Source organism: Lethenteron reissneri, chromosome 12 (assembly GCF_015708825.2).
Source record: "Lethenteron reissneri isolate LAM-NWPU_2019-01 chromosome 12, ASM1570882v1, whole genome shotgun sequence".
Taxonomy (NCBI): Eukaryota; Metazoa; Chordata; class Hyperoartia; order Petromyzontiformes; family Petromyzontidae; genus Lethenteron; species Lethenteron reissneri.
Genome location: NC_083790.1, coordinates 2213369 through 2239596, shown reverse-complemented (window position 1 = coordinate 2239596; position 26228 = coordinate 2213369). Strand labels below are relative to the sequence as shown.

Below are 26228 nucleotides of genomic sequence, written 5' to 3'. Positions count from 1 at the left end.
TGACAATTCAATCTTTATTTCAGCATCTCCAAGCAGATCAGTCGTATAAACACGTAAAAGTGCACGGCGTGTATTTCGTTTATTGAAATGCTTCCTTTCATACTGTGTGGGGGGGGGGGGGGGGAGACGGATCACCGCCATATCAGGTTTTTGAAAAACCAACAAGGATTGGGCGTGCAAAAATGGAACAAAGAATTTAACACAAAAACGCAAACTGTCCACATGCACAAGGTCCGGTAGCAAACCACATCCGTTATTTTTCAATCCCTGGACACGCTCAACTGCCAAAACGCAAGAGCAGACATTAAGCGACACTTAATAAGAGACCTGTACTATTGCAATGTGAACCTCCCGTTATGCAATTGTTCCACACCAGCTCTGCTGCTCTACTTCGTTGCTTGCTATGGCTCCCAAGTCTGCGCGTACAGCCGAGTCAGGCAGTGGTCCTGGATATGCTTTATCAACACAAAATGTCTCAGAACAACAATTTTCCCTGGACACTTGAAACACCAAAGCAAAAAAAGCTAATTCAAAGGTGAATACGGGGTCCCGGTAAAAGTGGCAGAGGTCGGGCTATGGTTCGGGTTAGAGCTTGGTTAAAATACTTCACCCAGTATGTTTTCACCACCCCACCATCGAAAAACAAGACTTTCACGTTAATATTTTTCTACCCTGCTCCAATTTTGATCACAACTGCGCTATCGGTATGTTATGAGACAGAGGCCCATTCATCTGTAAGAGTGAATAAGAATAAAGAACAGTTCGTAAAAGCGGATATCACATAACTACTTGAGATCTCTTCCAAGAAGTGACCTCCGGACCATGCACTTGCTATGTCACCGAAATTGAAGTTCGTCGCAAGAGTTAAATCAAGCGACCTCGATTCCACCTGGCCACCTTTTCACATTCTCACTGTTTTTCGTCTATACGAGAGGCGTTCACTTCATCACGGTTCTTGAATAAACGTACACCACGTCACGCACGAGCGGTGGAAATTGCTGTGCCGAGGCAGATCGTGCCGAACTAAGCACGGCAGCAGCAGCATTTGCTCTCCTTCGCGCTCCTCCACGCACACGCAGACATCGCCGCGGGCCACGAGCGACGGACCGTCCTGCCGGAGGCACCAGCAACTGGTGCACGGTCACGGCATAAAAACGGTCACGCAAAGAGCTATACTAAAACAAGGCACTAACCACTTCCAGGCCCCGGGTTACTGGTCGGTAGTACAGCGACAATACCTTGCACACACCCTCAGACCTGGCTCTTGCATATCGTCGAAGAGGACACGTAAGGCCGAGTGAGTACGCCCGCTACACTAATTTTCCGCGCTGTAGCCACGCACGCTTCACGTTCTCGTGATACTGTCGTCGAAACAACTGGACGCCACTCCAAAGTCAGTAGAGGGCTCGTACGAATGGAAGTACTTGAGAACTGTCGTGTTGGACATAAGCCTGTGACGCTACGAGAGAAAAAAAATATGTTTAAAGTGCAAAATCTTTTCGGCTCAGTCATCGACTAAAAGTACGTGGAGAGGCATTTTTTTTCCTTTAGCTTTTTTTTTGCTTGCAAGAGTTTGGTTGCCATGTGATGCGCAAGGAGGAAAAAGCAACATCAGGCAAACGGCTGCTTCGGCAACCACTCCCGCGTTACGGCAGAACAGCAAAATATTAACGACACTGCAAAAAAAACGGCGAGCGCTTTAGAGATAACCCCCCCCACCTCCCCCGCAAAAATGAAAAAACCCATTAAGCGCACATCTTAAATACCGCCAGCCCAAAGTGAACAAACCCCCCGCCCCCCCCCCATCATCATAAGGAGAAAAGTGACCAACATTTGTAGAAAGCTGCATCTCTTGTACACAATGCGCACCCAAGGCGAGCCTTAGTGTTGAGAACACAAGGTCAACGACAAACTGCAGTCTGTTCCATTAACCTCCAGGGCTATCGTAATTCGCATGTGCAATAAATATCTCCAGACAGAGTTCAGTCATGTTATTAAACAAAAAACATCATGACAAAAAAACTGAAAATCACACACAAACAGAACAATGCACCAGGTCATTACACCTTCACGTGTAACGTAACCTTTCCAACACAATTTTGGCACTTTCCTCCTTATATCAGCAGCATATTTTTTTTTTTACTTTTTTCAGTTTTGTATTTTTTTTGCTTTTTCTTGGGGTTTTTTTGGCAATTATTTCTACACCAGGTTACACACGAATCGGCGAGTGCATGCAAAGTTGGGCGCGACTACCGTAAAGGCTACGTCGAGTCAGGACTATGCGAGTGCGCGCGTGTGAGCGCACTGCGAGATCCTGCACGGTTTCCGAGCTGTGGTGGCAGTACCTCGGGAGCTACATTTAGTCAGAATGCCTCTCTTTAAATGCACAAGCCGGGTTAAAATGAGAAGCTCGGTTGGCAACGTCAACAAAATCGAGGGGGGAGGGGGGGCACCACCTTCATTTGCCCTCAAAGAAGGGACAAGATTGGGATATTATTTCAAAATACAAAGCATATTTTACCGAGTTTTTTGTTGTTGTTTCGTCATCAGTTACAGAGTGCGCAGAGCACCTTTTTTGTTCGTACCAGTATTCCAAAATGCCGCTTTCTAACGAGCAGCACGCACCAGTAAAAAAAACCCACCGAAGTATTCCATCAATTTGCCACGAGGGGGACAAGTCAGGGAATGTCTGATGGGGCGCCGCTCGCTATTTCTCGTCGTAGTCCATGATTCCCCGCTGCTGAAGAATCCTGACATTCAGGGCGTGCTGCTGGTGCTGCCCACCCCCACCAAGGTTCCTGGTGGTCCCGCGAGCGTGCGATGCGGACGCTGGCGCCGCCATGGAACTGGGCGGCTCACGAGGCGCGCCGGCCGCCGACGAAGCGTCCGCGCTCGCGTCGTCCTCCCGGTTGTCATCGCCGCCGACGCCGCCTCCTCGACTGCGTAGCAGCTCCCGCGTGTGTTGTCCCAGGAAGCTGCGGGACGCAGGGTATGGGTTGCTCGCGGCTACCCCCATCAGGCCAGCGGACGGCGGATCTGCTGGAGTAGTGGAGCAGCCACACGCACGCAAATATTAAACAAATAAATTCATGCGCATGTGTGGATTCGTTGGTATATTTGTGCAGTCTTTGGTAACTGGGCTGAGAACATCAATTCGTTACACCCTAGAACACCGTTTCATAACATTTGGCACGAAACCAATATTCGAACCAAAGATGTGCCAGTTCAGTACTCCCTCTTCTATTGGCACATCCAATCAGAGTGTTTTTATAATGGCTACATACAATGGCTTCACAAGATATGAGAATCTTGTTTTGGGGCCAAGTAGGACCTGGGGCAGGGATAATGGCACATTGTCAGTTGGTGCGCTGCGAGGCTACAGTGTAACCACATCATCTACATGCATCTTGACTTGTTCATTGCATGTGACGTCAGCAACACGCTCGCCTTCTGAAGCTGAAAAAAAACCACCTGGAGCCTCCAGACTTGGCACGGCCTCGGCGTGGTTTGGTTGCATAATGGAACAAGAGGTATCTGAGTAACATAGCCAAGTCCGCTACAAGTTGTCGCTGCGCCATGGTCCAGTCAACGCATGGCACCTGGGTCCGTCCCGTAAACTCCTGTCAGCGAGCCAACCGACACTTCACGTGGCCTCCAAGTGCACCTGGCCTGGCCCAGGCGCCGCTTAGTGACGTCACCGCCACTTAGTGGTGAATGGCGGGTGTTGTTGTTCGTTGGTGTCGTCATACCACTAACGAGGGGCACACGGGCGTCGATGGGTGCACCGGGCAGCAGGCTGGCCGGTCGTTCAGGTCCAGCGGCGTCGGGCAGCGGGGTCGCCGAGTCGGCGTCTGCTGCGTTGCCTGCGAGCGCCCTCTCCTTCCTGCACAGCAAAGAGGCTTTACGATGACGACGAAGCATGCACGCCATCGCAAACAAAATTCACGGGGAGCAAAAACTAATATTACAAGAGAGATCACGAGAAAACAAAACACAATGACCCAGAGCCCTATTAAAATAGCCATAGCAGCTTCAGTTCACTACGGTATACCACAACTCATTTATTGCTTGTTTTGTTGCCGTCAGCTTCATGTTTTAGGGCCTTTGGAGCTGTGCTCAGGTGTTCATGCGTATGCATGTACGCGAGACTCACGGGCGGTCTTTGAAACCAGCGGGCGATTCCAGCACCTCCAGGCAGCTGTAGAGCTCCAGCATGTGGCTCTCCAGCGCCTGGTTGATCCTCTTCTGCGCCTTGTACTTGCTCTCCATCGCCTGCTGCTGGCTCCTGCGAGAAGAAAGCAGCACCACGTGCTGAGGAACCCTCCATGCTCGCAGAGACGGGCAGTGTCTCAATGTGGGTGTTATTTAAATATGAAATTTAATTACAATTGCAAATAATTAATCGGTGCCAAATGCATTGAAGCATCATGAGAGATGGTGGAAGCTTGGCTGAAGCATTCCTCCAGCAGTGGATTGATCATGGCAGATGATGATATTTACATGTGTGTGTATGGTTATTGTGGCCAAGACAATCAAGCCACTTCATAACCAAGTATTTTTTACATGCAACCGTCCGGGATTTGAACCCAGGTTCTCAGTCGCACCAGCTCAATGCCCCCACTTCCGAGCCACCCGGGACCCCACCTCACCTGCCCTGGTTTTTGACGTTCTCAAGGAAGCGTTTCTGCTCCAGGAGGAGGATGTCCTTAGCCATGATGCTGTTCTCCAGGTCATTGATGCGCCGACTCGCCGCGTCCACACGCTGCGCCTGCTGCCGCATGCACTGGCGCGCCTTCTCCAGCTCGCGGCGGTGCGACAGCAAGCACATCTCCCCCTCCTGAGCAACGCCGACGGCAGGAGGGTGGTGGTAGTGAGCGGTAGTGTAGCAGTTAGCGCGTTGCGTTACGAACCCGGCGACCCGTGGTAGATTCCTGCTCATGGTCAACACCGGTGACGATTATCTGAACTGGTCCTGGGCCTCCCCTATGTCGACTCAGCCTCAAATGAGTAACTCGTGCTGTGTGTAAACATCTCCGCTGGGGCAACAAAGTTGGCCGAGCGTGGTACTGGCCACCCGCCCCCTCGTGTGCCGTGCCGGCCTTGATAAGTGCTCCCTAACAGCACTTTCCCCAAGTCTGTTTGGGCTAGATGGGGGATCTTTGTCTTTGGTAGTAGAAAACCAACCTGTGTATCGATAGTTCAATGTCCATGTACCATTTTATTCAGGGACTGTGTAATTTGTGTGGTGTGGGACTATTTTGTTGTTTTTGCTACATTGCCCAAGCTTGATAAATCGGACTAATACAATTAATTAAATCACACTATTTCTATTTAGTCACTTGCTTACTTTTTAAAATCTATTTTGCACTCACATCGTTTGTTTGTATTGTTTGTTGTTGCAACTTGCCGACCCGCCAATACTGGACGTCTGAAAAATATCTTCATAGCCCATCGGTTTCCCCCTGCAGTCTAAATAAAGATTCCGATTCTTAAATTAAACAACATGCACGTGTAAACATCTGTTTGTTCAATTTACATGCTAAACATCCCTAAGCTGGACTCGAGTAACAGCTGTAATTATTCAGGACAAGCTGGAAAGGCAACTTGAAAGAAATAAAACCACCAAATTAAGGACAGGAATTAATTCTGTGACGTTTTCCAACGCAGCTTCTGGAGGGGCCCCTCTCGAGCCTCCCCTGTTAGTTGAGACCCTTCCGCCAAGCAACGTCCCGAGCAAGCAATTGTTAGGCTCGCCTTTACCGCGACCTCATTGATTACGATGATTATTACGTACAGAGTGCGCACTCACCTTGTCCGCGTAGTGGTTGATGTTGTGCAGCTCCTCGCGGTACAGTTCGTTGAGCTCGCCGAGCACAAGCAGCTGCCGGTTGAGCATGTCCGCTTGCTGGCTCAGAGTCTCGCTGGACTGCAGCTGCGAGAGCAACACCCGCACGGTTACGCACGCAAGCACGCAGGGCAGGACGTGCGGTCACATAGAGGAGGAAGATGCCGGGCTCAAAACAAACGGCTCCTTGTTAAAGCATGAGACTTAAATAAAAAAAAAATCGGAGTGTCATTACGGCACTCAAAGCCACGATACGTCAATGCACAATGTACGACGGTGTGCTCGACCGATTATTCCTGCTTGTTAATGAAGCTGCTTTACTCTCATCAGACAGCCTACGACTCATTGCAGTTAAGTAGAGGGCTGTTTGAGAAAAATCTGCCAATTGTCGGTGGCTTTCATCCCAAAAAGTTATGCGCTAATTAATCTTCTTCTTGGTGAAAATGCCACGTTCTTACGACGGAGGTTCAGTTAATCCATAGGACAACCACTGCCGACTGCCCACAGTGGTACCTCGCTTAATCATCTTGCTACCTTTTGACTGCGAGCCATGCGCTCAACCACCGTGCCCCAATACAGTCCGGACACGTCTGATAAGACGCAAAATGTGCCCGACACGACATGAAACAGAACCTGCTGCTGTCCACACCCACCTTCTCCTGCAGACGCTGGAGCTCATGGAACGTGTCGTACACCTTGCAGTTGGCTTTTTGCAGTTCCACTTTGAGTCGAACCACATCCCTGTAAGTCTCGTCCAACTTGCACTGCCAGACACGCACCAAACACGACATTCTTTTTAGTTTCTCCCATAGGATCAGTATAACACTTAAGAGAACGGCCAACAGAAGTAGATATCACAGAGCTGCCTCTCGGATATGGGATCCCGTCAAACGAGCTCTGGTTTCATAAATGTCGTTAAACCGTCCACCACCCGACAAAGCCAATTATGGAAAAATATTGGTCACGAAAGCCTGTGTGTTAAGCCAAGCACTGGTCTAGACAGTAGGGGTAGCAATTTCCCACCAGAATCAGTCCAAAAAAATTATCTCAGGACCTGCAATTTAGCCAAATTAAGTATTGGTTTTGTGCAGTAATTGCGGACTGGTATGAGCCCATAAACTCACCGCACTTCAGAAGGATGAATCAATGAGCGCAGCTTAAGGGGCACAGTAACCGCGGTAGAAGCAATAGGAGAGTGATGAGGCAACTGACCGCCGGTGAGCAAGCGACTCTAAAAACGACGAGAAACTCTGGACAGAAAAGTGCATGCAATCAATCGACCATCGCCTACCTGCAGTTCACGGTTGCTGGCAGACAGACTGTCACGGTCAGACTGCAGGGAGCGCAGCTGCACCTGATAGAAACCCATGTTCTGCTCCTTCTCCATGCGTTGCTGCTGGCTCCGCTGCTGCTCTTCTGTCAGGCTGCGACGCAGCACCAAGATCTCCTCGTCCTGTAGGCGCAGCTGGTCCCTCTGCAGGACGCGGTGCCACACGGAAGGGGCGGGGAGAGAAGGAATGTATGTACTTATGCATATTTGTTTTTAGTGACTTGCTGACCTTTTCTATAATTCGCACTCCTGCAGTTCTTGTTGTACCTTGCCGACCCTGCCCCTACTGGACGTGTGACAAAAAGAGCTTCATCTCAGGAGGAGAAATCCGATGAGCTGTCTAAATAAAGTCCGATTCTGAGCGCAGCGGCGGCAAAGTGGCGAGACTGGCATTGGTAAAGCAGAGGCGACAGAGACAATAAAAAAACACGCAGATGCATGGTTGTGTAACGCTATTAAACATTTAGTTAGTGACGACGATAATTTTAGCGCTCCAGCCAGGTACGCGCAGGAAGCAGTACGTGTCGGCCACCACAAGACAACAGAGTTCGGATAGCGGTCCTTGTAGCACTGTTTTTTTTTCCAAGTTTTTAGGCAACCGTTCCACGAATTGAGCAAGTTTTGTTCACGGTAAGACCTGAATAGCAATACAACTTGACGCTAACATCTTGTGCAGAATTAATCCTCTTCATGAGAGGTATCGTGAAGAGAATTATTGTGAAGACGCCTCTCATGGATGGGACAGAAAGAGCTAATGGATCAAGTATGTGCGTTAAACTTCTTTCGCACCGTACGTAGCCAACCGTGCTAATCAGAGGTGCGGGGAAGCACAACAAACTGAAACCCAAAAATCGGTTGTAAAGAAATGAGTTCATGTGGTTTTCACACCTGCTGATTGATTGCTTGTGTTGCAATCGAGACGTCGTGAAAATTTGATTGTTGAATTTTTATTATTTTATTATTTCCCTTCTATGTGACGTTACCGAAAGAACCAAGAATATGACTTCATGTATGTATAATCACTTTCAACTTTCGTTGGAAAATCTGGAAGAAAAAAATAAAGAAGACTTCTTCCTGTGTGTCTCCACGCGCCGCCACTCTCACCATGGCGGCGTTCTGCTCCTGCAGCGCGGTGGCGGTGATGACCTTGCGAAGCAGGCGACGGTTGCGCAGGGCGTGCTGCTCACGCTTGTGCCGTTCGTAGAGCAGCTGCGCATGCAGCAGGTGCAGGCGGCTGTGCAGAAGGTGCATCTCCTCTGGGGGAACGGAGCCTGCGCGAGTCATATCGGCAATGGTCTCAAGTTAGTCTTTTGTTTTTTTAGCGTGCCATACTTTGCCATTTTTTTCGTTGTTGTTCGTGTCAGGAAATGCACCCTCAAAAGAAAAAATACAAATATTATCTTGCAGCAGACACACCTAGGCAGCGTGTCTTCAGGCTGTCCAACACAAGTTCGAAGCTTGCCGAATGAGAAGAGCTACTCTCAATGGCTTTCCGGTGTGCTACCGTAGTCATCACCATCAGCTATGATCAATCCACAGCTACATGGTCTTTTCCAAACCTCCTAATGATCCTGAAATGTAAAAAACCATCTGGCACCGAGAAACAAGCAGATTTCATTGCTCCATCTTCCCAGCGGACGTCCTCTTAAATGTTCCATTCTCGCCGTAGCACTTCGGTGACATTACCCCCATACATTATTTGTTGAAGATGCAACAAATAAACGACAATGTCATAGTGTGCGTGGCTTCCTCCTCCAGAAGTTGGGAAAAATTAAGCAGTCGTGCGGTAAAGTGAAATCCACCGCTTGCATCGACCAATCATCGCCCGCCACTTACCTTTTGCAAAAAGGTACAAATGGAATCCGTCTGACGATCCCAAAAGCCCGAGTGGATATCCAAGCTCAAATTGACCGAACTAAAGTCATCCACCGATTTGAAGATGCCGTACAAAACAAGAAGGCTGCCGTGTATTTTAACGCAACCATGTTAGTTGGCGATGTCACTGAAGCACCGCTTGGTATGCCTCGAAGAAACTTATAAACTCTTTTCTCTTCCTCACTCAGCTTCAAACTAGTCTTGGACAGCCCAGCAGAGTACATGGCGAAGGTATGCATCGACGAGAACTAATCGTCAGTTTGAGTTGTCTTTCGTTTTCACCACCGCCTACACAACTCTTACGCGAGTCTAAACTCGGGAGATTAATACTCAAAAAGGCGTTACACGTATTATGTACTTTGCTATTTTTTTGTTGGTGCCACGATGCATTTGCTAACATGTAGCTTTTCATTGAAATATATTCATCACGCCGCACCTCCAAAGTGTGTCCAGTCTGCCGCTTGGCTGGGGAGAGACAGCCTACACAGGAGCCAGTAACAACACGAAATAAAAAAAATTAGAAAAAATAAAATATCCGGAGTGTAAAAACGTCATTTATCAATTGCAATGTGTGGCTAATTCAATGTACAGCAGTGTTTTGTGTAACATAAGGGAGTGAACTGGAGTACCTAAAGAAAACGACAACAATACAAGTGGTTAACATTTATAAGATCAGCCCAGACAAGTTCACAATAAACATTTTCTATTATCGATATCTCCTCGCCACCTCGCAGCCTAGTAATGAGTTTGGGAGTTTCACAAATCTGCACGCGATCCACCACCGACCACTGCCTTCCGAGTTCTAGGACCACAGGGCGTGCTCGCGACCATTCCTGGCATTTAGCGGCGTTCGAGGCCAGCGCCGGAGCCCTCACCGGCTGAGCTCCTTGGCGTGAACGTCGCCACCCCTCTGCATGAGCACATCGATGACGTCGAGTGGCGACGGCGCCACTCCGCAGGGGGAGCCGCTGTGGTGGGAGCCGTCCAAGCCGCGCAACTCGGCCGACTTGCGGTCGACAAAGGCACCCACCGCCGCCCGCGGGAAGGCGAGCGCGAACAGGTGCTCGTACGGGTAGCATGTTGCCGACACGGCCGCCGCTCGGCCACAGGCCGAGGCTGGGGTGAGCGCAAAAGAGGAGGAGGTGGTTGACCTGTCCTGTGTCTTGTTACTGGAAAAAAGGAAATATTACAAATTCAACTTTCAGCTGTTGCTTACCAAGATTTAGGAAATGGTATTCAAGCGTTCCGACTGCCTGTGCATTTTTTTAATGCGTAATAAAAGTTCACGCAAACTTAGATAATAAAAAAAAATATACCGATAAGCAACGATTTACCTCCCACCCACGCAATTTGAAAAAGGCTAGATTCCAAAATCACTGTCTGCTCTCACATGGTGTCATTACGCAGCCTCACCTTCGATTCGCTCCAGCTTTCTCCAGCTAAATGTTGCCATATCTTGAAGTGCTCCTCAATGGGAAACATCCTAACTTACCAAAGCCTCCAGTTTGAGCGAGCACCCGCTATAAACTGACGTTGCACTGGCGTAGTGTGCATAAACTTGGAGTCAACTTTTATCCCAAGCTTTTATTCTCTTCCCATATCTCAATTCCACAGGACCTCTAATCTCTATCCGCACATCTCACAACCACCACTTTTTTGCCATCTGCTCTTGCTGAAACCATCATCCACATCAGCCTCACATTCTGACTTGACAACTCCCCCTTCGACCTATCCAAATCCCCCACCTACAAACTCCAGATTATCCAAAATCCTGATACGAGAGACTCTACGTACTACAAGCACATGAATGTATGTAGAACTTATTTCGTACCATACGTAGCCAACAGTGCTAATCGGAGGTGCATCATCTCTCAAGCGTCGTCGGATTTCTATAACCGAGAGCCGATAGAGCAAGGTAACATCGAGCGTGGCTCAGCGGGCTTCACCTCGTGCTACGAGACGTCTCCGAGAGGCCCTGTGACTTCGAGCTGTTGTTGGCGGACGAGGCGGCCACGGTCTGGTGCACCGCCTGCGTCACGGCCGCCTCCCCGCCGTGAGTGCCCGGCACGGCTTGCGTGCCCGGCGCGGCTTGCGTGCCGGGCGGCGCCGCATCGGCGCTGAAGAAGGGCGAGTCGAAGCCGCCCCGATGGTCGGCCGGCGCTGGACACATCTCGTTGATCTCCGACACCTCGTCGTTCACCGCCACTGCCAGACACGGCGAGGGGGGAAAGCGGTGCGATTCCGTGAAGAGAGGCCCTCGAACCACGCATTCTCAAAGAAAACATCCTGCGGCGTGGAAAATATATGGTACTACCAATATGCGTTGCATGCACACGTAGAGGACTTTGTCAATCCCACAGATCGTAGGAGTTTTTTATTTATTTTACTTCAGCACGCTAATAATGATGATAGCAGCACTAGAATGTGAGGGATGGCGCAGGCATGGGGAGGCCTTCATCCAGCAGTAGATAGAACATTGGTGATGATGAATTGCTGTTTATAGGGAAGGTATAGAGTAACAGATAATGGAGTAACGACATACCAGTTAAATGAAACGGCATTCTAGTTTGTAATACGATTGACTCAGCCACAATATTCGTCAGCGGTATTTACACAAGGTGTACACGTAGAGCACTTTCATCATCCACTGCTGAAGGAGACCTCCCCGCGTCATGCACGTCATGGACATTCATTGACCATACTTCACTAGCAATGATCAGTCTGGGTTAATGAAAGTGTGATGGCAGCACAGATGTGACAGCAAAGAAGCACAGTACAACATTTGATCTTGTGTGCACTACCCTCTGCTGCCCACCATGTAGCCCCACAGTCGAAAAAAACCAGCCACACATACGGCAGTCACCCAATCCAATCTCAACAACTTCTATGCTTCAACGCCTACGGTTCCCGCCTTCACAAACCCGCACTGACCAGGGTGGTGCAGTGCAGTCAAATAACATGGACGACCCGCAAGGCATGCGGAGGCATGCGGAGGCATGCGGAGGCATGCTGAGGTTAGGGGAGGCATTCGCTGTGGGCGGGGATAGGAGCGGGGCACCCACCATCTTCGCCGTCCTTCTCCGCAGGAGCGCAGGAGGCCAGGTTCTCGATGACCATCTGCAGCTCTTTCAGGGACACCTTGCCCGGGCTGCCCACGGCACTCTCCCCTCCTCCTCCTCCTTCGCTCTCCGCTGCGCTCGCGCAGGCACAAACACGGCAACACGCGTGGTCAGGCTGCTAGATGCAAGTGCTGGCGGAAAACAAATGCCATTGGCGGGCGTGGCAGCACACACACGGCTGTGATCCGGCGCTTTGACGCTTTGGCGGACAGCCAGATGTGTGTCTGATGATGCTACTTGTAATTACTGGCGAAACGTCGTACTCTGATAGTAAATGTTGTGGATTCTCTCCAACACACCGGTGTGCTGAACTCGTAACGAATTGGCCTGTTTTGTTTACGTGTCAAACCTTACTATAATTGGCTGTCGGGTGGTGATGGGTTTAACGACATTTATATTTACGTGATCTAACCCAAAAAAAACTATGGATGATATTGGTCACGAAAATCTACGTGTTAAACATTCTAATGCAGAATCCTCACCGCTTGAGATTCAATCATAATAATGCTACTACATTTTACATTGGTCCATTGCCTTTCAAATGCCATGTGAAAAAATAAGACGGTCAGTAATTAACCCACCTGGGCTGTTGGGATTAAACAGCAGTGTTCTAACCACTGCGAGACATGCAGTCTGCAATAACCGAGTTCCAAAATGACACTTAAGAGACAATTCCCAAAAGCCAAATATCACCGTCACCTCCGATTAGCACGGTTGGTTCTGTACGGCGAGAAAGAAGTCCAGCATACCTTGCTTTCCCACTTCAACGGCACTGCTCTTGGCAGCGTGGCGCTCAGCCGCAGAGTTGTTCAGAGATCTGTCTGCAGGGCCGGCACGGGAAGGGAAACGGACTCAGCGCGGAGGATGCGAGATGTAGTTCAGAGGCAGCTGTGCCGCAAAAAACAAGTTTGTTGCCGCAAACACTCTAGAAAATTTCACGAAAATATATTTTTTATTTTACCAGGTAAGGCCCACTGAGCTATACAGCTCTTTTTCAGATGTGACCTGGCCACAAATGACAGCTCAACGAAGTGGCGGCTTATCATGTGGATACTTAATCGCAGACAAATACTCTTGAGTGCACGTTTATAAATGTGGAGGGATAAACTGAAGGACCCGGAGAAAAATCCATGCCACCAGTGGCGAACATGCAAAATCCAAATAAACTCAGTGGAGGCTTACCAATGGAGGGGGCAGTAACCTTGCCTGCACTGCCTGTGTCGCCGACGCCAGGCCTGGGCTTTTCTTGTCGAGCCTCCTGAGCAAACAAGAGTGAATCAACATCAGTGTAAAACAACACGCGACAATAATCGCACACACACCGGCAGCATAAGAGATGCTGCAGAGAACTGTTGTGCACCCCAACGGTTGGTGGGACAGCTGGGTAAGGGAGCCATGTGATTTGTTTCACAATTTGTTTTTATTTCAGTGGCACATTATTTGCAGAAATATTGAAAAACGGGCTTCAGCATGGCCATCACTAAAATAATAAAAAAAATGCATTTTGTTCTATACAAGGAGGGGAAGAAATATCAAGACGTTGTTAGCTAATGAATTAGTTATATTTAATTTATTAGAAGCAAGTTAATGGGCAATGGTCGCGACCGAGGAGAGAGTGTCAGCTAAAGGATGATTCATACCCAAGGATGGTGCATAACGTACAGATGAACTAATGAAGACAGCTCATGTGCAGAAGCTATACAGCTCATTGCAATGTGAGACCGAGAGATTACAACTAAACTATTTTTAATTTTACCAGCTAAAGCCCACTGAGCTATAGAGCTGTATCAGATGCGCCCTGGCCACAAATGACAGCCGAGCGAATTGACTCATTAACGTAGAAATCTATAGCAGTCAAATACTCAAAACACGCATGTACATTCTAAAAATGGCAACGGGTTGGAAGGGGCCTTCATCCAGCAGTGGATGGAACACGTTGCACGGAAGCAAGGGGACCTCTGCTGCAGTGTGGTCTCACCGCGCAGGAGCCGGTGCTGTCGAGAGAGATGTGAACGTACTCGTCCGAGGGGGTCGGTCCAGGGGACGTGGTTGGGGTCGCTAAGGGGGTCCCCGAAATGGCTGGGAATAGAGAAGTTTATGCATTGAAGGGACAACTAAAAAAAAGAAACAGCTTTCATCTTGAAGATCCCGAGCTAGAGCGTGCATTCTCCACCTATCTGACAAGCCTGAAGCACTTTTGTTTAACGGATATTTCACAAGTTGATTCAAATTAATTCTTATGCTCAAGATACACATGTCCAGTCATGCATGTGAGAATTTATTATTTGAGGCGTTCGCATTGTATATCATGAGTCACGTGACATCTGCAGCAACTGGCAATGCTACATTCAACCACGAACGCAGCTCGTAATTGAAATTGAGAAGCAGAAGCGGTTTCCCTCACGCTCTCTCGTGCAGTCCGTACCGTGCTGCGACGAGCTGCCGTGGGCGACGTCGCTCTGGTTGTGCACGGGCGACATGCCGCGCGACGACGGCGGCGTGCTCATCCCGCACACGTTGGCGGGGCTCCAACCCACCTCGCTGCACTCCGCCGTGGAGCGCAGGATCCCCTTCTGTGCCCCCCACACAAACAACAGGGGCGGCATCTCGTGTCACTATCGGAGGTCACTGGGAGGGAGCTAAAGTAGGAATTTAACTCGATAGAACAGCGTTCTTCATTGCAAGGCCCGCGGGCCACTGGTGGCCGCTAGTGCGGCTGCTGATGGGCAGCCCCTGACAATACACATGTGAAAACACCCTCCATTATCATGGTGCTGTCAAATGTGGCAGCCCTCTCACCCAGCCCTCTCACCGATGTCTTTTGTGAGGTCATCGGGGAACGGTATCTCAACCAGACTCTTGCCCCCCCGCCTTCCCCCCCCCACCCCCCTTCTTCACCAACCCGCAGTAACCAGCGCGGTGAAGCATCGTCAAACGTGCATCACGTGGACGTGTCGCTGGCACCACGACGCCGATCATGACCGAAGGCATAGCCCCAGGCCAACGGGATCGAGGTCACCCAAGGCACGGCAACACGATGTGAAAACGCGGACCAGTGGGAACCATGTCCAGCTGAAGCGACGGGGGTGTGGCGCAGACGTGGCTGGAGAAAGCACACTGCCAATGGGTTAACCTGTCCATCTACCAGCTAATGGAGGGGAGCAACTGAATTAATGTTGCGTGTAAGGCCTGCATGAATGTTCATTGGTCACCTGGTGGCCCTTGATATCGCCTTCTTCCATCGAGAGGCGGCGCACCCTCATGGGCGTGGAGGAATGAGACATCCGCGACGATGTAGGTGTCGTGGAAATGGAGCCAGAGAGAGACGCTCCTGCGAGGGAGGGAGGGAGGGAGGGAGGGAACACAAAGACCCTCAGACTTGTGACGATTAATTTATTGAAATCGATGCTTGCACCAGTCACTTTGGCCGCTACTTATCGGCTTCCGTCACACTCTACGGAAGGCCAATCAGTTACGAATGATGGAAGGCCTACATGATAATGTACACCATAAGACTTAAAACTAATTTGAAATAAAGGCTGACTCTGCTCTCCGACTGCAAACAAATCAATCTCTGGGCTATAATTTTTGGGGGTGCAAATTAGAAAATCTTGCATTTTGGATTTTTATAACGAAATGTGGGTGAAGTGGCAGCATAGTTGTTGGCGCATTTCCCCACGAACCCAAGTTCGATTACCGACCACGACTAACGTTTGTGGCGGTCCTTGGCACCTCCCTACGCCACTCCATCATTCCAATGACCAGCATGGTGAAGTATGGTAAAACAATGCCCTTGAACAAGTAGGAGTGGGAAAGGCTTTCCTACCCGGCAGTGGATAGACTATGGGGGCTGTAAATTACTTTTACGTTGCCTCTGCACAAGTAATCCCCAAACAGCGCCGTACCCGACTGGAAAGAGACGTCGGGTGTCGCCTGGGACAGGCAGTGCAGAGGCAGCTGATCAGGGACGGGGCAGAAACCCTCCTCACTCGATGCCTCCTTTGAATCGAGCGACACTTTGGCGCACTCGATGACCACGTCCTGAGTCTCATACTTCTTCCACCTCGGAGAAAAAGCAGATTTAGATGCACGTCAAGGGTTTTGTCATTGGCGATGATCGTGACAATGAGTCGTCATTCTATCTTCGAGAAGGAGCGATCACCGTGCGTGTCACAAGTTCAAATTATCGTCATTAATTAAGACAATTTACAGTCTTCTAGAACATGTAAAAATCGCAGGTGTGTCCGATTTAAATCATCAAACACCATTTTCATCATTTTTCCTTTGTTCTTGAGGTCTCCATTCAACAGGAGACTTGCATTCCACTTTTTAAACTTTCTTTCAATAGATGGACACCAGCCTAACCTTGCAGGCTTTCTACAATGCGGCGAAATGTGGACCAATGCTTGGCGCAACGACTCTTCGTCAGTTTAAATACGTAGGAGCCATACGTGACCAATATCATCCATAACAGGTTTTTGGATTAGATCCCGTAAATATAAATGTCGCATAAACCCGCCATCAACCGACACAGCCAATTAGTAAGGTTGGTCACGTAAACAAAACATGCCAATTCGTTACTAGTACAGTACACCGGTGTGTTGGAGAGTAAACCCACAACATTTACAATTCGAGCAGGACATTTCACCAGCAATTACAACTAGCATCAGCAGGCGGACAGCCAGAGTTGGAGAAATCCTCCGGCTCTTCTTGGCCTACGCGTTTCTGATGATCGCGAGTTTCAAAAGATCGTGCATGCGTACCCGACAAACCAACTCCCAATGGACAGCAGCATTGTGAACGAAGGTGCGATGACGGCAGGGATAAACTTACTTGCTGGTATCCATCTCGTACTCCTTGGTCCCCGTGACAAGTTCTGGATGTACCCGCACGCGTTCCACCATGGGCTGAGAAAACACAGTGCAGAACATGACAACATGGTTGATTGAGGTTGACTCAACCCCATTATCCCCCCCCACCACCCAAGCCCCCTGCCCCAGCCGTCATAGGAATGTGGAATTTCCACCATTGTCTCATGGCTGTAAATGGGAGAGGCGTATTGCCTTGACGCTCATTTCAGCAGTAAATCACTTTGACTTGAGTTTATAAACCATGTCTGCACTGGAGCCACCCCGCCCCTGAATTAGCCCGGTATTGAAGACAGTGCACATTACAACGCATGAGACATCCATGAAAGGCTGGACAGGTGCCGTGTGTGGGCGCGTGCGTGGGGAGCGGTAGTGTAGTGGTTAGTGGACTGCGCTACGAACCCAGCACCAGGGTTTAATTCCCGCTCATGGCCAACACCGATGAGACGATTACCTGAGTCGGTCCTGAGCCTCTCCTAGGTCGACTCAGCCTCAAATGAGTACCTGGTGCAGTGTAAACAACGCCATTGGGGAGACAAAGGCGGCCGGGCGTGGTGCTGGCCACCCACCCCCTCGTGTTGGCCTTCATAGATGCTCGCTAACAGCACTTGCCCCAACAGTCTGTTAAGACTATACGAGGGATCTTTGTCTTTGTGCTTGGTAGAGCACTCACCAGGATGACCTCCGTGAAGAGGGTGCTGTTCTCCCGCATGCTGTAGTGCGCACGCAGGTACGACAGGAAGTTGCATGGGTACATGCCGTAGAGGCGGTGGAACAGGGCGTACACGCCGGCATGCAGGTGCACCACGCACACCTCCGGGACGTGGCCTGGTGGTGGTGGTGGTGGCAGCAACACAGGCAGGATTTATTACGCAACTCATAATCATGTATCGCGTGTGTCATGTATTAAAAAGTCTGTCAAATTAGCACCACTCCACCCCCACCCCCCCATATCATAAGGACAAGGTCCCTGCCTGTAAGAGCAGCAGCTTCCCAAAATGGATTTGAGTAAAACAGACTGCTGATGAGGCACCGAATGTCGAAATCAGTTCAGTTCTCTTGTCTTGAAACAATGCTCCCGCCTGGAATGCTCTTCCTTCCGATATTAGGAAGCCACTGGAGCCATCCACTTTTAAATCAAGATTGAAAACTCATTTCTTTAGAATTGCTTTGTCTTTAGTTTGTTGTCCTTCCCGAGCACTTCCAGTTACCATAGTTGGCTACATCAAGTTCAACATATATATCTACTATCCAAATAAAAAAATGAACGCATAGTCGATTGGCCAATCGGCACCGCCTGACACCTGATGCACAAATGGAAAATTAAAAACTCCAGTGTGCGACCGAGGTTGTCCAAAACAGACCGTATAACATAACGATACAATGCTCGATCCACAAATATGAAGGGAGACCTCACAGCGATACAAGTGCGTTGTTCCTGACGCGGTAATCTGGCTCGACCACCGAAATGTGAAATTGTAGTTGTCGATCGGCATCTACATCAGCCGTATGACAAGACAACCGCCTGGCACCTTGTGGTACAGCTGGGCACAGGGGGCAGGCACACACCGGCATTTTTGAGCCCCCACGAGGCGAGGCGGCTGAAGATGTCGAAGATCTCGTGCACGTGCTGCTTGACGGCCTGCGGGATCATGGGAAGGAGCGTGGCGAGCACCAGCACCCCCGTGGTCAGCACCACCTCGTTGGAATCCGTCTGCGGAGAAAACGTCGTGGGTCGCCGTAAAACGAGAGGCCGCCTTGCGCAGCTCGGTTGCTCATAACAATAATAATCAGATAGGTTTAGAACTTGCGCAATTACTAGAGCAGTGTTCTTCACTGCATGGCACGCGGGCAACTGGCAGATCCTGGGTGGGCTTTAGCACGGCTTTTGACGTGCAGTCCCCGACAATACACAAATGTAAAAACAACACCCCATCGTGCTGCTCTCAAACCCAATGGTTTAAAATGTGTTATTGGCAAAAGTGGCCCCCACCTCTGAAAATTAGTAAAGAACACTGTTATAGAGCAAGTCTACCACCAAGGTGCCATGGTTTGCGGACATTGTCCACAGTAGTTTAGCAGAAGGGGACAATTTGCAGGCAATTTCCAACATTTGGCAAAATATTCACTGTCGTCGGCACTCAATGCTTCGCCAGACTAGTCAGTGCAGGCTGGTGGGGGGGGGGAAAGTGATGTTTGAGCATTGTACAGCACAATGATTAATTTTGCCGCACCGATGAGATTGGGTGCATTGCAGGTGATGTTGTAACAGGGCCACTCATGATGCGTATCCTGATAAAAACACAAACATACTTCACATGTACGTCTCAGAGGTAGTTTATCGTGGCTATGCTGATATTGATTCTGGCTTTCAGAGTTTGGCAAACCATTCTATGCAATGAATCGTAAAGGTTTTGGCGCTGTGTTCGCTCGAAGATGCAGCGACTGCGAATGTCAACATACCCATTGATGTTAAACTCTAAACACGAAACAATAATAGCTGTGGGCCGTTGATGTCACATGCCATAGACTGTTTGGCGACAGTGGCAACTTATTAATAGAGGTGATTGTCACGTGACAATACAGTGCAGCTTAATAATAATTCTCAGCCCTTTGTCAATTCACCTCTGAATGCAGGACTCCCCACGGCACCCTACATCGATCGTAGGGGTTGTTTTGACTGTACATCACCATGCTGGTCAGTGGGTTGGAGTCTAGGACCAGTTCATATAGAACGTGCCACTGATGTTAACCATGACCGGGAATCAAACACGGGAGGCCGGGTTGGCATTGCAGTGCTCTATGCACTGCGCCACCGACTCCTACTTAGATACACTTACTTAAAACACAGAAAATAGAAGCAAGTAAATTAATGAACTTTCACAGACAGAACAATATATCTAACTCAACTACACAGCACTACAGAGTTTGTGATGAACTATTGCTGCTACAATTATGCACTCCCAGAAGGGGCTTTGTGGTTCATGGGATGTTGTAATAAGTGCTTTTAATTTTTACATGGAGAGACAGATGTTGTGGAGGTATATTGTCTGCTCATCTTATGTTGTTACAGACCAATAGATCAGCCACTGTACAACACACTGCAATCCCCTCCATCGGAGCACAATGCCAGTGTTCCGATGGCCTTGTTATTTCCTTCTGTAGGCACGTGCTTGCCTTTAGGCACTTGAGCAGCGACGCAAACACGGGAGCCCTGTAGATCTTGTGGATCCAGGACGGCTGCCTCCGCACGACATGACCCAGCAAGTTGAGGCTGGGAAGCCGAGTGGCTGCCCGGGCCATGCACTCGTTCAGCTTGTCCAGGAGATGCTAAAACACAGGGATGACAAACACTGCATGTGGCTTTTGGACTGGCAGGGTGGCGGCGCAGTGGGTAACACTCGTGCCTCGCAACAAGGAGGAACCTGGGTTCGATTCAGGGGGGTGGGGGGAAGATCGCTTTTTGCAAACCAACCTTGTCATGCGGCTCGCGGACAGAACAGAGGATCTGCAGGGCCTGGTCCGAATTGTGGCTCATGTAGTAATCCACCAGGCTGTTCATCAGCCACGGACCACGCTCTGCAGAAAAAATCCGACGGCAAACACTTTCACACTCACATTCCACTGCGCAACAGCATAGCAAGTAACCACATTTCCCAAAGATGGTTCTATTACACTGCCCCTAAAACAAGTCACCCGGAATGCGCCCCAATCTCGTTTAATCTCGGAAGCTGGAAAGCGCTTTGATGGGTGACCACGATGTAGTCTGCTGCAGGGCTGCATTGTCATCAGGGGCGGGACAAGAAAATGTACCACTCCAATAACCTATGCTCTCCACTTTAATTACTCAGCACTGACCAGCAGTGAAGTATGATCACATAAAAAATTGGATCTGCACTTAAATTGCATATATTCCCGAATCAATGAGACTAGACAGTTGACTCGTGCAACAAACACTTTTCCTTGATGGGAGAGAGCAGGTACCTATGTAGTTTCTTTCGCACCATACGTAGCCAACCGAGCTAATCGGAGGTGCGGGTGGAAAAGTTCTGCCTTTTAAACGACCGGTTGCACTGCTCCGAATGGATTCTTTGTCTCATGATAGGATAGCACAATCGGAATGAAATTTAGGATTTTTTTTTTTAATCATCGAAGGCGGCGGTGAATCGCTACCTCCCGACGATGGATCAAAGTGGCCTCCGCGTTAAAAACCTCTGCTCGCCAGCAGCACGACGCGCACCGCTCACCGACGTTGAGGTTTTCGACGAGCAGGCTGCGCACGTCCTCCGCTACCTGCAGCTCCGAGGACTCGAGCAGGCTCAGCAGCTCGGTGGCGTTCACCTGCTGTGTCGTCATGATGCCGTCCAGGGTCCAGCGCTTCAGCCCCACCCGGGTCAAATAATCCTCCCACGCCGCGATCACCTCCTCCGAGGGCACCCGTTCCTCGCTGCCGGTGACAACAATATCTCTTTTTACATCGTACAACCAAGCTGCACCGGGGCCGTGCCACGTTGGCATGATGTGGCTACGGCGGCACCAGGGGTTGTTTTCCCATTGCAGAAACAGAGCCGTCCCACGCAATACAACGCGCGATGTCGGCAGCACATGTGCAGTGTATCGACCGATGTAACGCACAACAAAAATGAATAAATCCTGCCCCTGGTCCTGCTTGGCACCGAGCCAGATTCTGGTTTGGGGAATAGCCAGTAGAAAGCCATTGGTGTAAGAGCCCTGCACTGGCTCCACTCGGGATAGGCCACTGCAAGAAGTACAAGGGTGCAGGAGGTTGGGGTAAGCAGGGGGGGGGGGGGGTTGCAGTGGCAAGAAGCGCTCTACGACCTTGCCTTTCGGACGACCTTGCCATTAGGAACTTGACCATGTACAGTTGTTTATAAGATTGCTTTTTTTGTCCGTGTTTTTTGTTGTTGCTGTAACCAGGTTTATAGTGTAACCAGGTCCCCTATCGAAAATGAGACTTTATTTCCCAATGGGTTTTACCCATGGAAAAAATAACCCAAACCAAATAAACAAAATGACGCATTACTCCTGGTTATGTGCGATACAATGGAGACCGTAAGAGCCGCTCGCAGAACATAGCAACGACGATTTGAGGTGACATCGATGGCACTGGACACCTAGACCTCTTGGCTTCACTTGCGTTGCTATCGACGGCTATGGAAAATGAGTGTATGTATACACCCCCGTGCCATCCGTTCCACCATAAATGTCTTGTGATGCAATTGTGAACGGACGCTATATACATTTAATTGTACTGCCTTTCCTACACGGGTGACCTTAAAAAACACCCGTCTTACTGGAGGAAAGAAGCGTTATTTACGGAGCGCGACTGCCAAATGAGCAGCAGTAAGGTCGGCGCGGTCATTCGTAGCTGCACGAGAAGACAGTAAGTCCACGGGGCTCCTCATTTAAATACCAGGCTGAACTGGGTGATAACATCAGTGCTCAAAAAACAGGCCGTGTTTTTGAACAAAAATTACATCCAATTGCAAGAAGCCGGACTTTGCCCTTAAAATAAAACGGCAAGTGAGAATCGCGCGCTCGCACATATTAACCCAAATGCATACTTCAAAATAAAACGTGATATTCAAATGTAATAAACAGAACAGGACGGACACAGCAATTAAAAAATGGAGACTGCGTTGGAGTGGTGTACGACCACAATAAAACAGACTTCCTCGGAATGCCTTGTTCTAAAAAATAATGTGCTCAATTTCTGTACAGATGAGATGCGGTCACATTTTAGAGGCTATATAAATCCAAATTGTATTCTAAAAATAATATCAAAAGCATACCACGTGCATCATTAACATTGCCTCGTAAATTTGTGTATAGATGTTTGAGGTACTGACCCTTCCTTACAGCTGATAATGGGCAGAGAATGACTTACATTTGGAAGTGCATTTCAAAGATAGAGCATTGGTGGACTGTTATCTGACGATATACGTTCAACATGTAAGGCAGAGTTACTGACAATGTGGGGAGTTGTCATTCACGGGCACCAACGCAAATACCACCGCAAACTTTTTTTGTATTAATGACGGTCAGCGCTGTCGATTTCAACATCACAAGACACAAAAGAATGTGGAATCACCCCTACTAAAGGAACTCAAAAGCCACCCCCGGCACCACTGAAAAAACTAGTCCCCCCCACCAACACCACAACAGACTTCTCAAAAGAGAATAGTATGGTGGTGCACAAGCAACTGCACTCAGATCGTAAATGTTGTGGATTTGCTCTCCAACACACCAGTGTGCTGTACTAGTTGGCATGTTTGGTTTACGTGACAACCCTTACTAATTGGCGGTGTCAGGTGGTGGCGGGTTTAACGACACATTTATGTTTAAGCGATGTAACCCAAACAAAAACCTGTATTATGGATATTGATCAGGAAACCCTACGTGTTAAACTGACAAGCAACAACATTAATACTTTTAAACAAATGAAGCACCGGTGTGCAAGGACCATCACCGCATGCAACGAAATGTAATTACATTTTTTGGCAGCGAGGCAAAGAAAACGTCTATTTTATGTATTACCTACAATCCACCAATTTATGCTGATAATAATCGACAAGGGACCCCTCTCCCCATACGGTGTCTGCCATGTTGGGTTGTTTGACCATCCCACACGTACTTGTGGTGAACATGCAAACAAAAACATGCTCTGATAGTAATGCATGGTCTTTGAAACTGATTGGTCTACACCAGAGACAGCCTTCTTGAGGGCCTAGTCTCACGAGTGTCAGACCAGAGAACGCCAAAAGGGGAACAGTACAAAGACAATGCACTTTCAGGGCATTTATAGCTCGGGGTGAGCAGCTACACATTTTTTTGTTTGCATGCTCACCAAAAGTGCGTGCGTTTAACACCTGTTTTATTGCCAGAAAGGGTAGACCCTATTCTTATTTTTTCATACTTTGATACTGGCAAAAAAGGTCTTATGGTATACCTCACCATGATGGTCGGTGTGGGTTTGCGAAGGGTGTGGGGGCACCCAGGACCGGTTTAGATAATCACTCAAGTGATGTTAGCCGCGGAAGAGAATGGAACTCGGATCTCCAGTCGCAGCACAGCAACTCTGGCCACCACTCGCAAAACTCAACAAGACTGAACAAATGTTGTTAAATGTTGCTGTACCGCAAGGACTGAATAGATTAATCGCGTTTGTTAAAGGCTCATGCTTAACACCAAGCAAGCGATACGCATTTATAAAAAATTGTTGCTGATCTGTCACAAGCCAAAAGCAGTCGACTGCTTGTCTGCATAAACGAATGCTGCTCAAAAATGTTGTTGCTTTAAACTTACAAATTTATAGGCCAAAATGTGACAGCATATTATTTTGGCTGCAAATCAGACCCTTGCATGTTCACTTATTTTATTTACACCTTGGCTAGAACCCAAAACACAGACCATAATGCATTCAGTGAAGTAAATCAATCAGATTTCTGGGATTTAAATATGGACCGATCTCATTTTTTCTGGCAACAAAACAGGTGGTAAGATGTTAAAACACCAAACTGAAACCTTTTACAAGGAACCGTGTGTGCATTCACCGTGGTCAGAATGCATGTTTAGTGTCCGAATTGCAATTTGTAGCGTCTATCAATTTGGAGTGAAGCGGTGGTTAAGAATGTCGCTAAAAACCCAATTACACGATCTTAATTTTTGGTTAGATATCTGTCTGCTTACATGTCTGTCTATAGTTTTCTGGTTAGATTCTATGTCGCTATTTCATTATACCTGATGATGATTGCTTGTGTTGCAATCGAAACGTCGTATGTTATTATTTAATTTATTCTTTTATCTTTATACGTGACTTTACCGAAAAAACCAAAGAACCAATTACACGAGTTCGATTCCATGCCACGGCTTACACCAGTGACGAGGGCTACCCGAGTGGGTCCTTCCTCTGCTCAGTCTTCACCAACCTGCACTAACCACCACCATGGAGTATGATGAAACAACTCCCATGCGTGACACAAGGCGTGGAGAGGCATTCATCCGGCAGTAAACAAAAGGGCTGCACGTGCATTGCAAATGCTGCAACAACAAAAAAAACACTTTGGGGCACAAGACCTCTACCTACCCTTACTAAAATACAAAACAATTGGTATGGTGTTACAGCCTTGTCTACAACCCACAAGTCGTCATCATCATCTAATATATATCCACTGCTGGATGGCTCCTCAAGCCACCGCTCTCTCTCACGAGCATGCGATGTTAACGATCTACAAAACCATCCACGTCAAGGCACAAATGCATCACAAAACACATTTGGCAAATCAACAAATACTTAAAGTAAAAAAAAACACACTTTACGAACTACGGCTAACAATAAACTAGAAATAAGACGTTGAGAAAACTCGTTCCCTCTCCCCTCTTCCCCCTCCCCCGTGTCCGCCGCGGCTTGGACGCTTCTCCTGGCACAGCCGTTCCCAACACGAGCGAGCCGTGGTCAATCCACTGATCGATGAAACCCTCAAGAAGACGACGTCATCTAAACTTGGTTTGAAGAAGACGTCATCTCTCACGAGCCTGCTGCGATGTAGCGATCTCCCAACCGAGCCACCCATAGCAGGGCACAAGTGCATCGCTTACGAATGTAGACTCGGTGAAAAAATAAAAATAAGACTTTCAAACAAAGCACACACATATACCGAATTAACACATTTGACTTGTAAATACTGTTAATCTGCATCGTTCTCTCCCCCCGTGGTGTCCTCTGGTCGCTTCTGCTGCACTGTTGCCATCACAATCAACGCTCGATCCACTGCCGAACGAAGCCCTCCCCATTAAAAGACGTTCTAACAATATAGAACATTTCTATCAAACAAAATAGAACATTTCTATCAACAAAATAGAACATTTCTGTCAAACAAAATCTCGGCTCTCTTGCCGCGTTCCCTGCGGCCTGGCCAATGCTTCTGCACAGCTGACTCGACTAGAAGGCACACAGGCGCTTTGACGGCGCCGCCGTTACCTCAACGCGGACATCTCGACCGCACTCGCCGACTCTCCTAATCGACTCGGTGCACCCTCGAACCCGACTGCTATCCGACGCCGCGGCCCGGAACGTCGGGCAACGAGCAGGAGGATGAACCGAGGCAAAGGAAGCCGCGGCGCGCTGTGGCGTTACCTGCACTCCGGGACGCGGCCATTTTCATAGGCAG

At 48.8% G+C, this 26228-nt stretch overlaps 1 protein-coding gene across 2 annotated transcripts; it reads right to left on the bottom strand.

Moving 5' to 3' along the window:
* Nucleotides 1-26228, bottom strand: TSC1 (TSC complex subunit 1). Of its 2 annotated transcripts, none has more exons than XM_061550396.1 (25): nucleotides 26195-26228; nucleotides 21285-21484; nucleotides 20513-20616; nucleotides 20215-20367; nucleotides 18607-18751; nucleotides 17711-17865; nucleotides 17003-17076; nucleotides 16075-16232; nucleotides 15382-15500; nucleotides 14595-14742; nucleotides 14148-14248; nucleotides 13352-13427; nucleotides 12919-12990; nucleotides 12113-12241; nucleotides 10997-11255; nucleotides 9926-10219; nucleotides 9487-9530; nucleotides 8280-8446; nucleotides 7137-7319; nucleotides 6499-6609; nucleotides 5810-5932; nucleotides 4650-4837; nucleotides 4154-4285; nucleotides 3750-3883; nucleotides 1-3039 (listed from the first exon to the last, which is right to left on the bottom strand). In XM_061550396.1, the coding sequence occupies exons 2-25, from the start codon at nucleotides 21391-21393 to the stop codon at nucleotides 2708-2710; spliced, it is 3510 nt and encodes a 1169-aa protein (XP_061406380.1). In that variant the 5' UTR covers nucleotides 21394-21484; nucleotides 26195-26228; the 3' UTR covers nucleotides 1-2707. The 2 variants fall into 2 exon arrangements, with proteins under 2 accessions (XP_061406380.1, XP_061406381.1); XM_061550397.1 differs by having other exon boundaries at nucleotides 1-3036.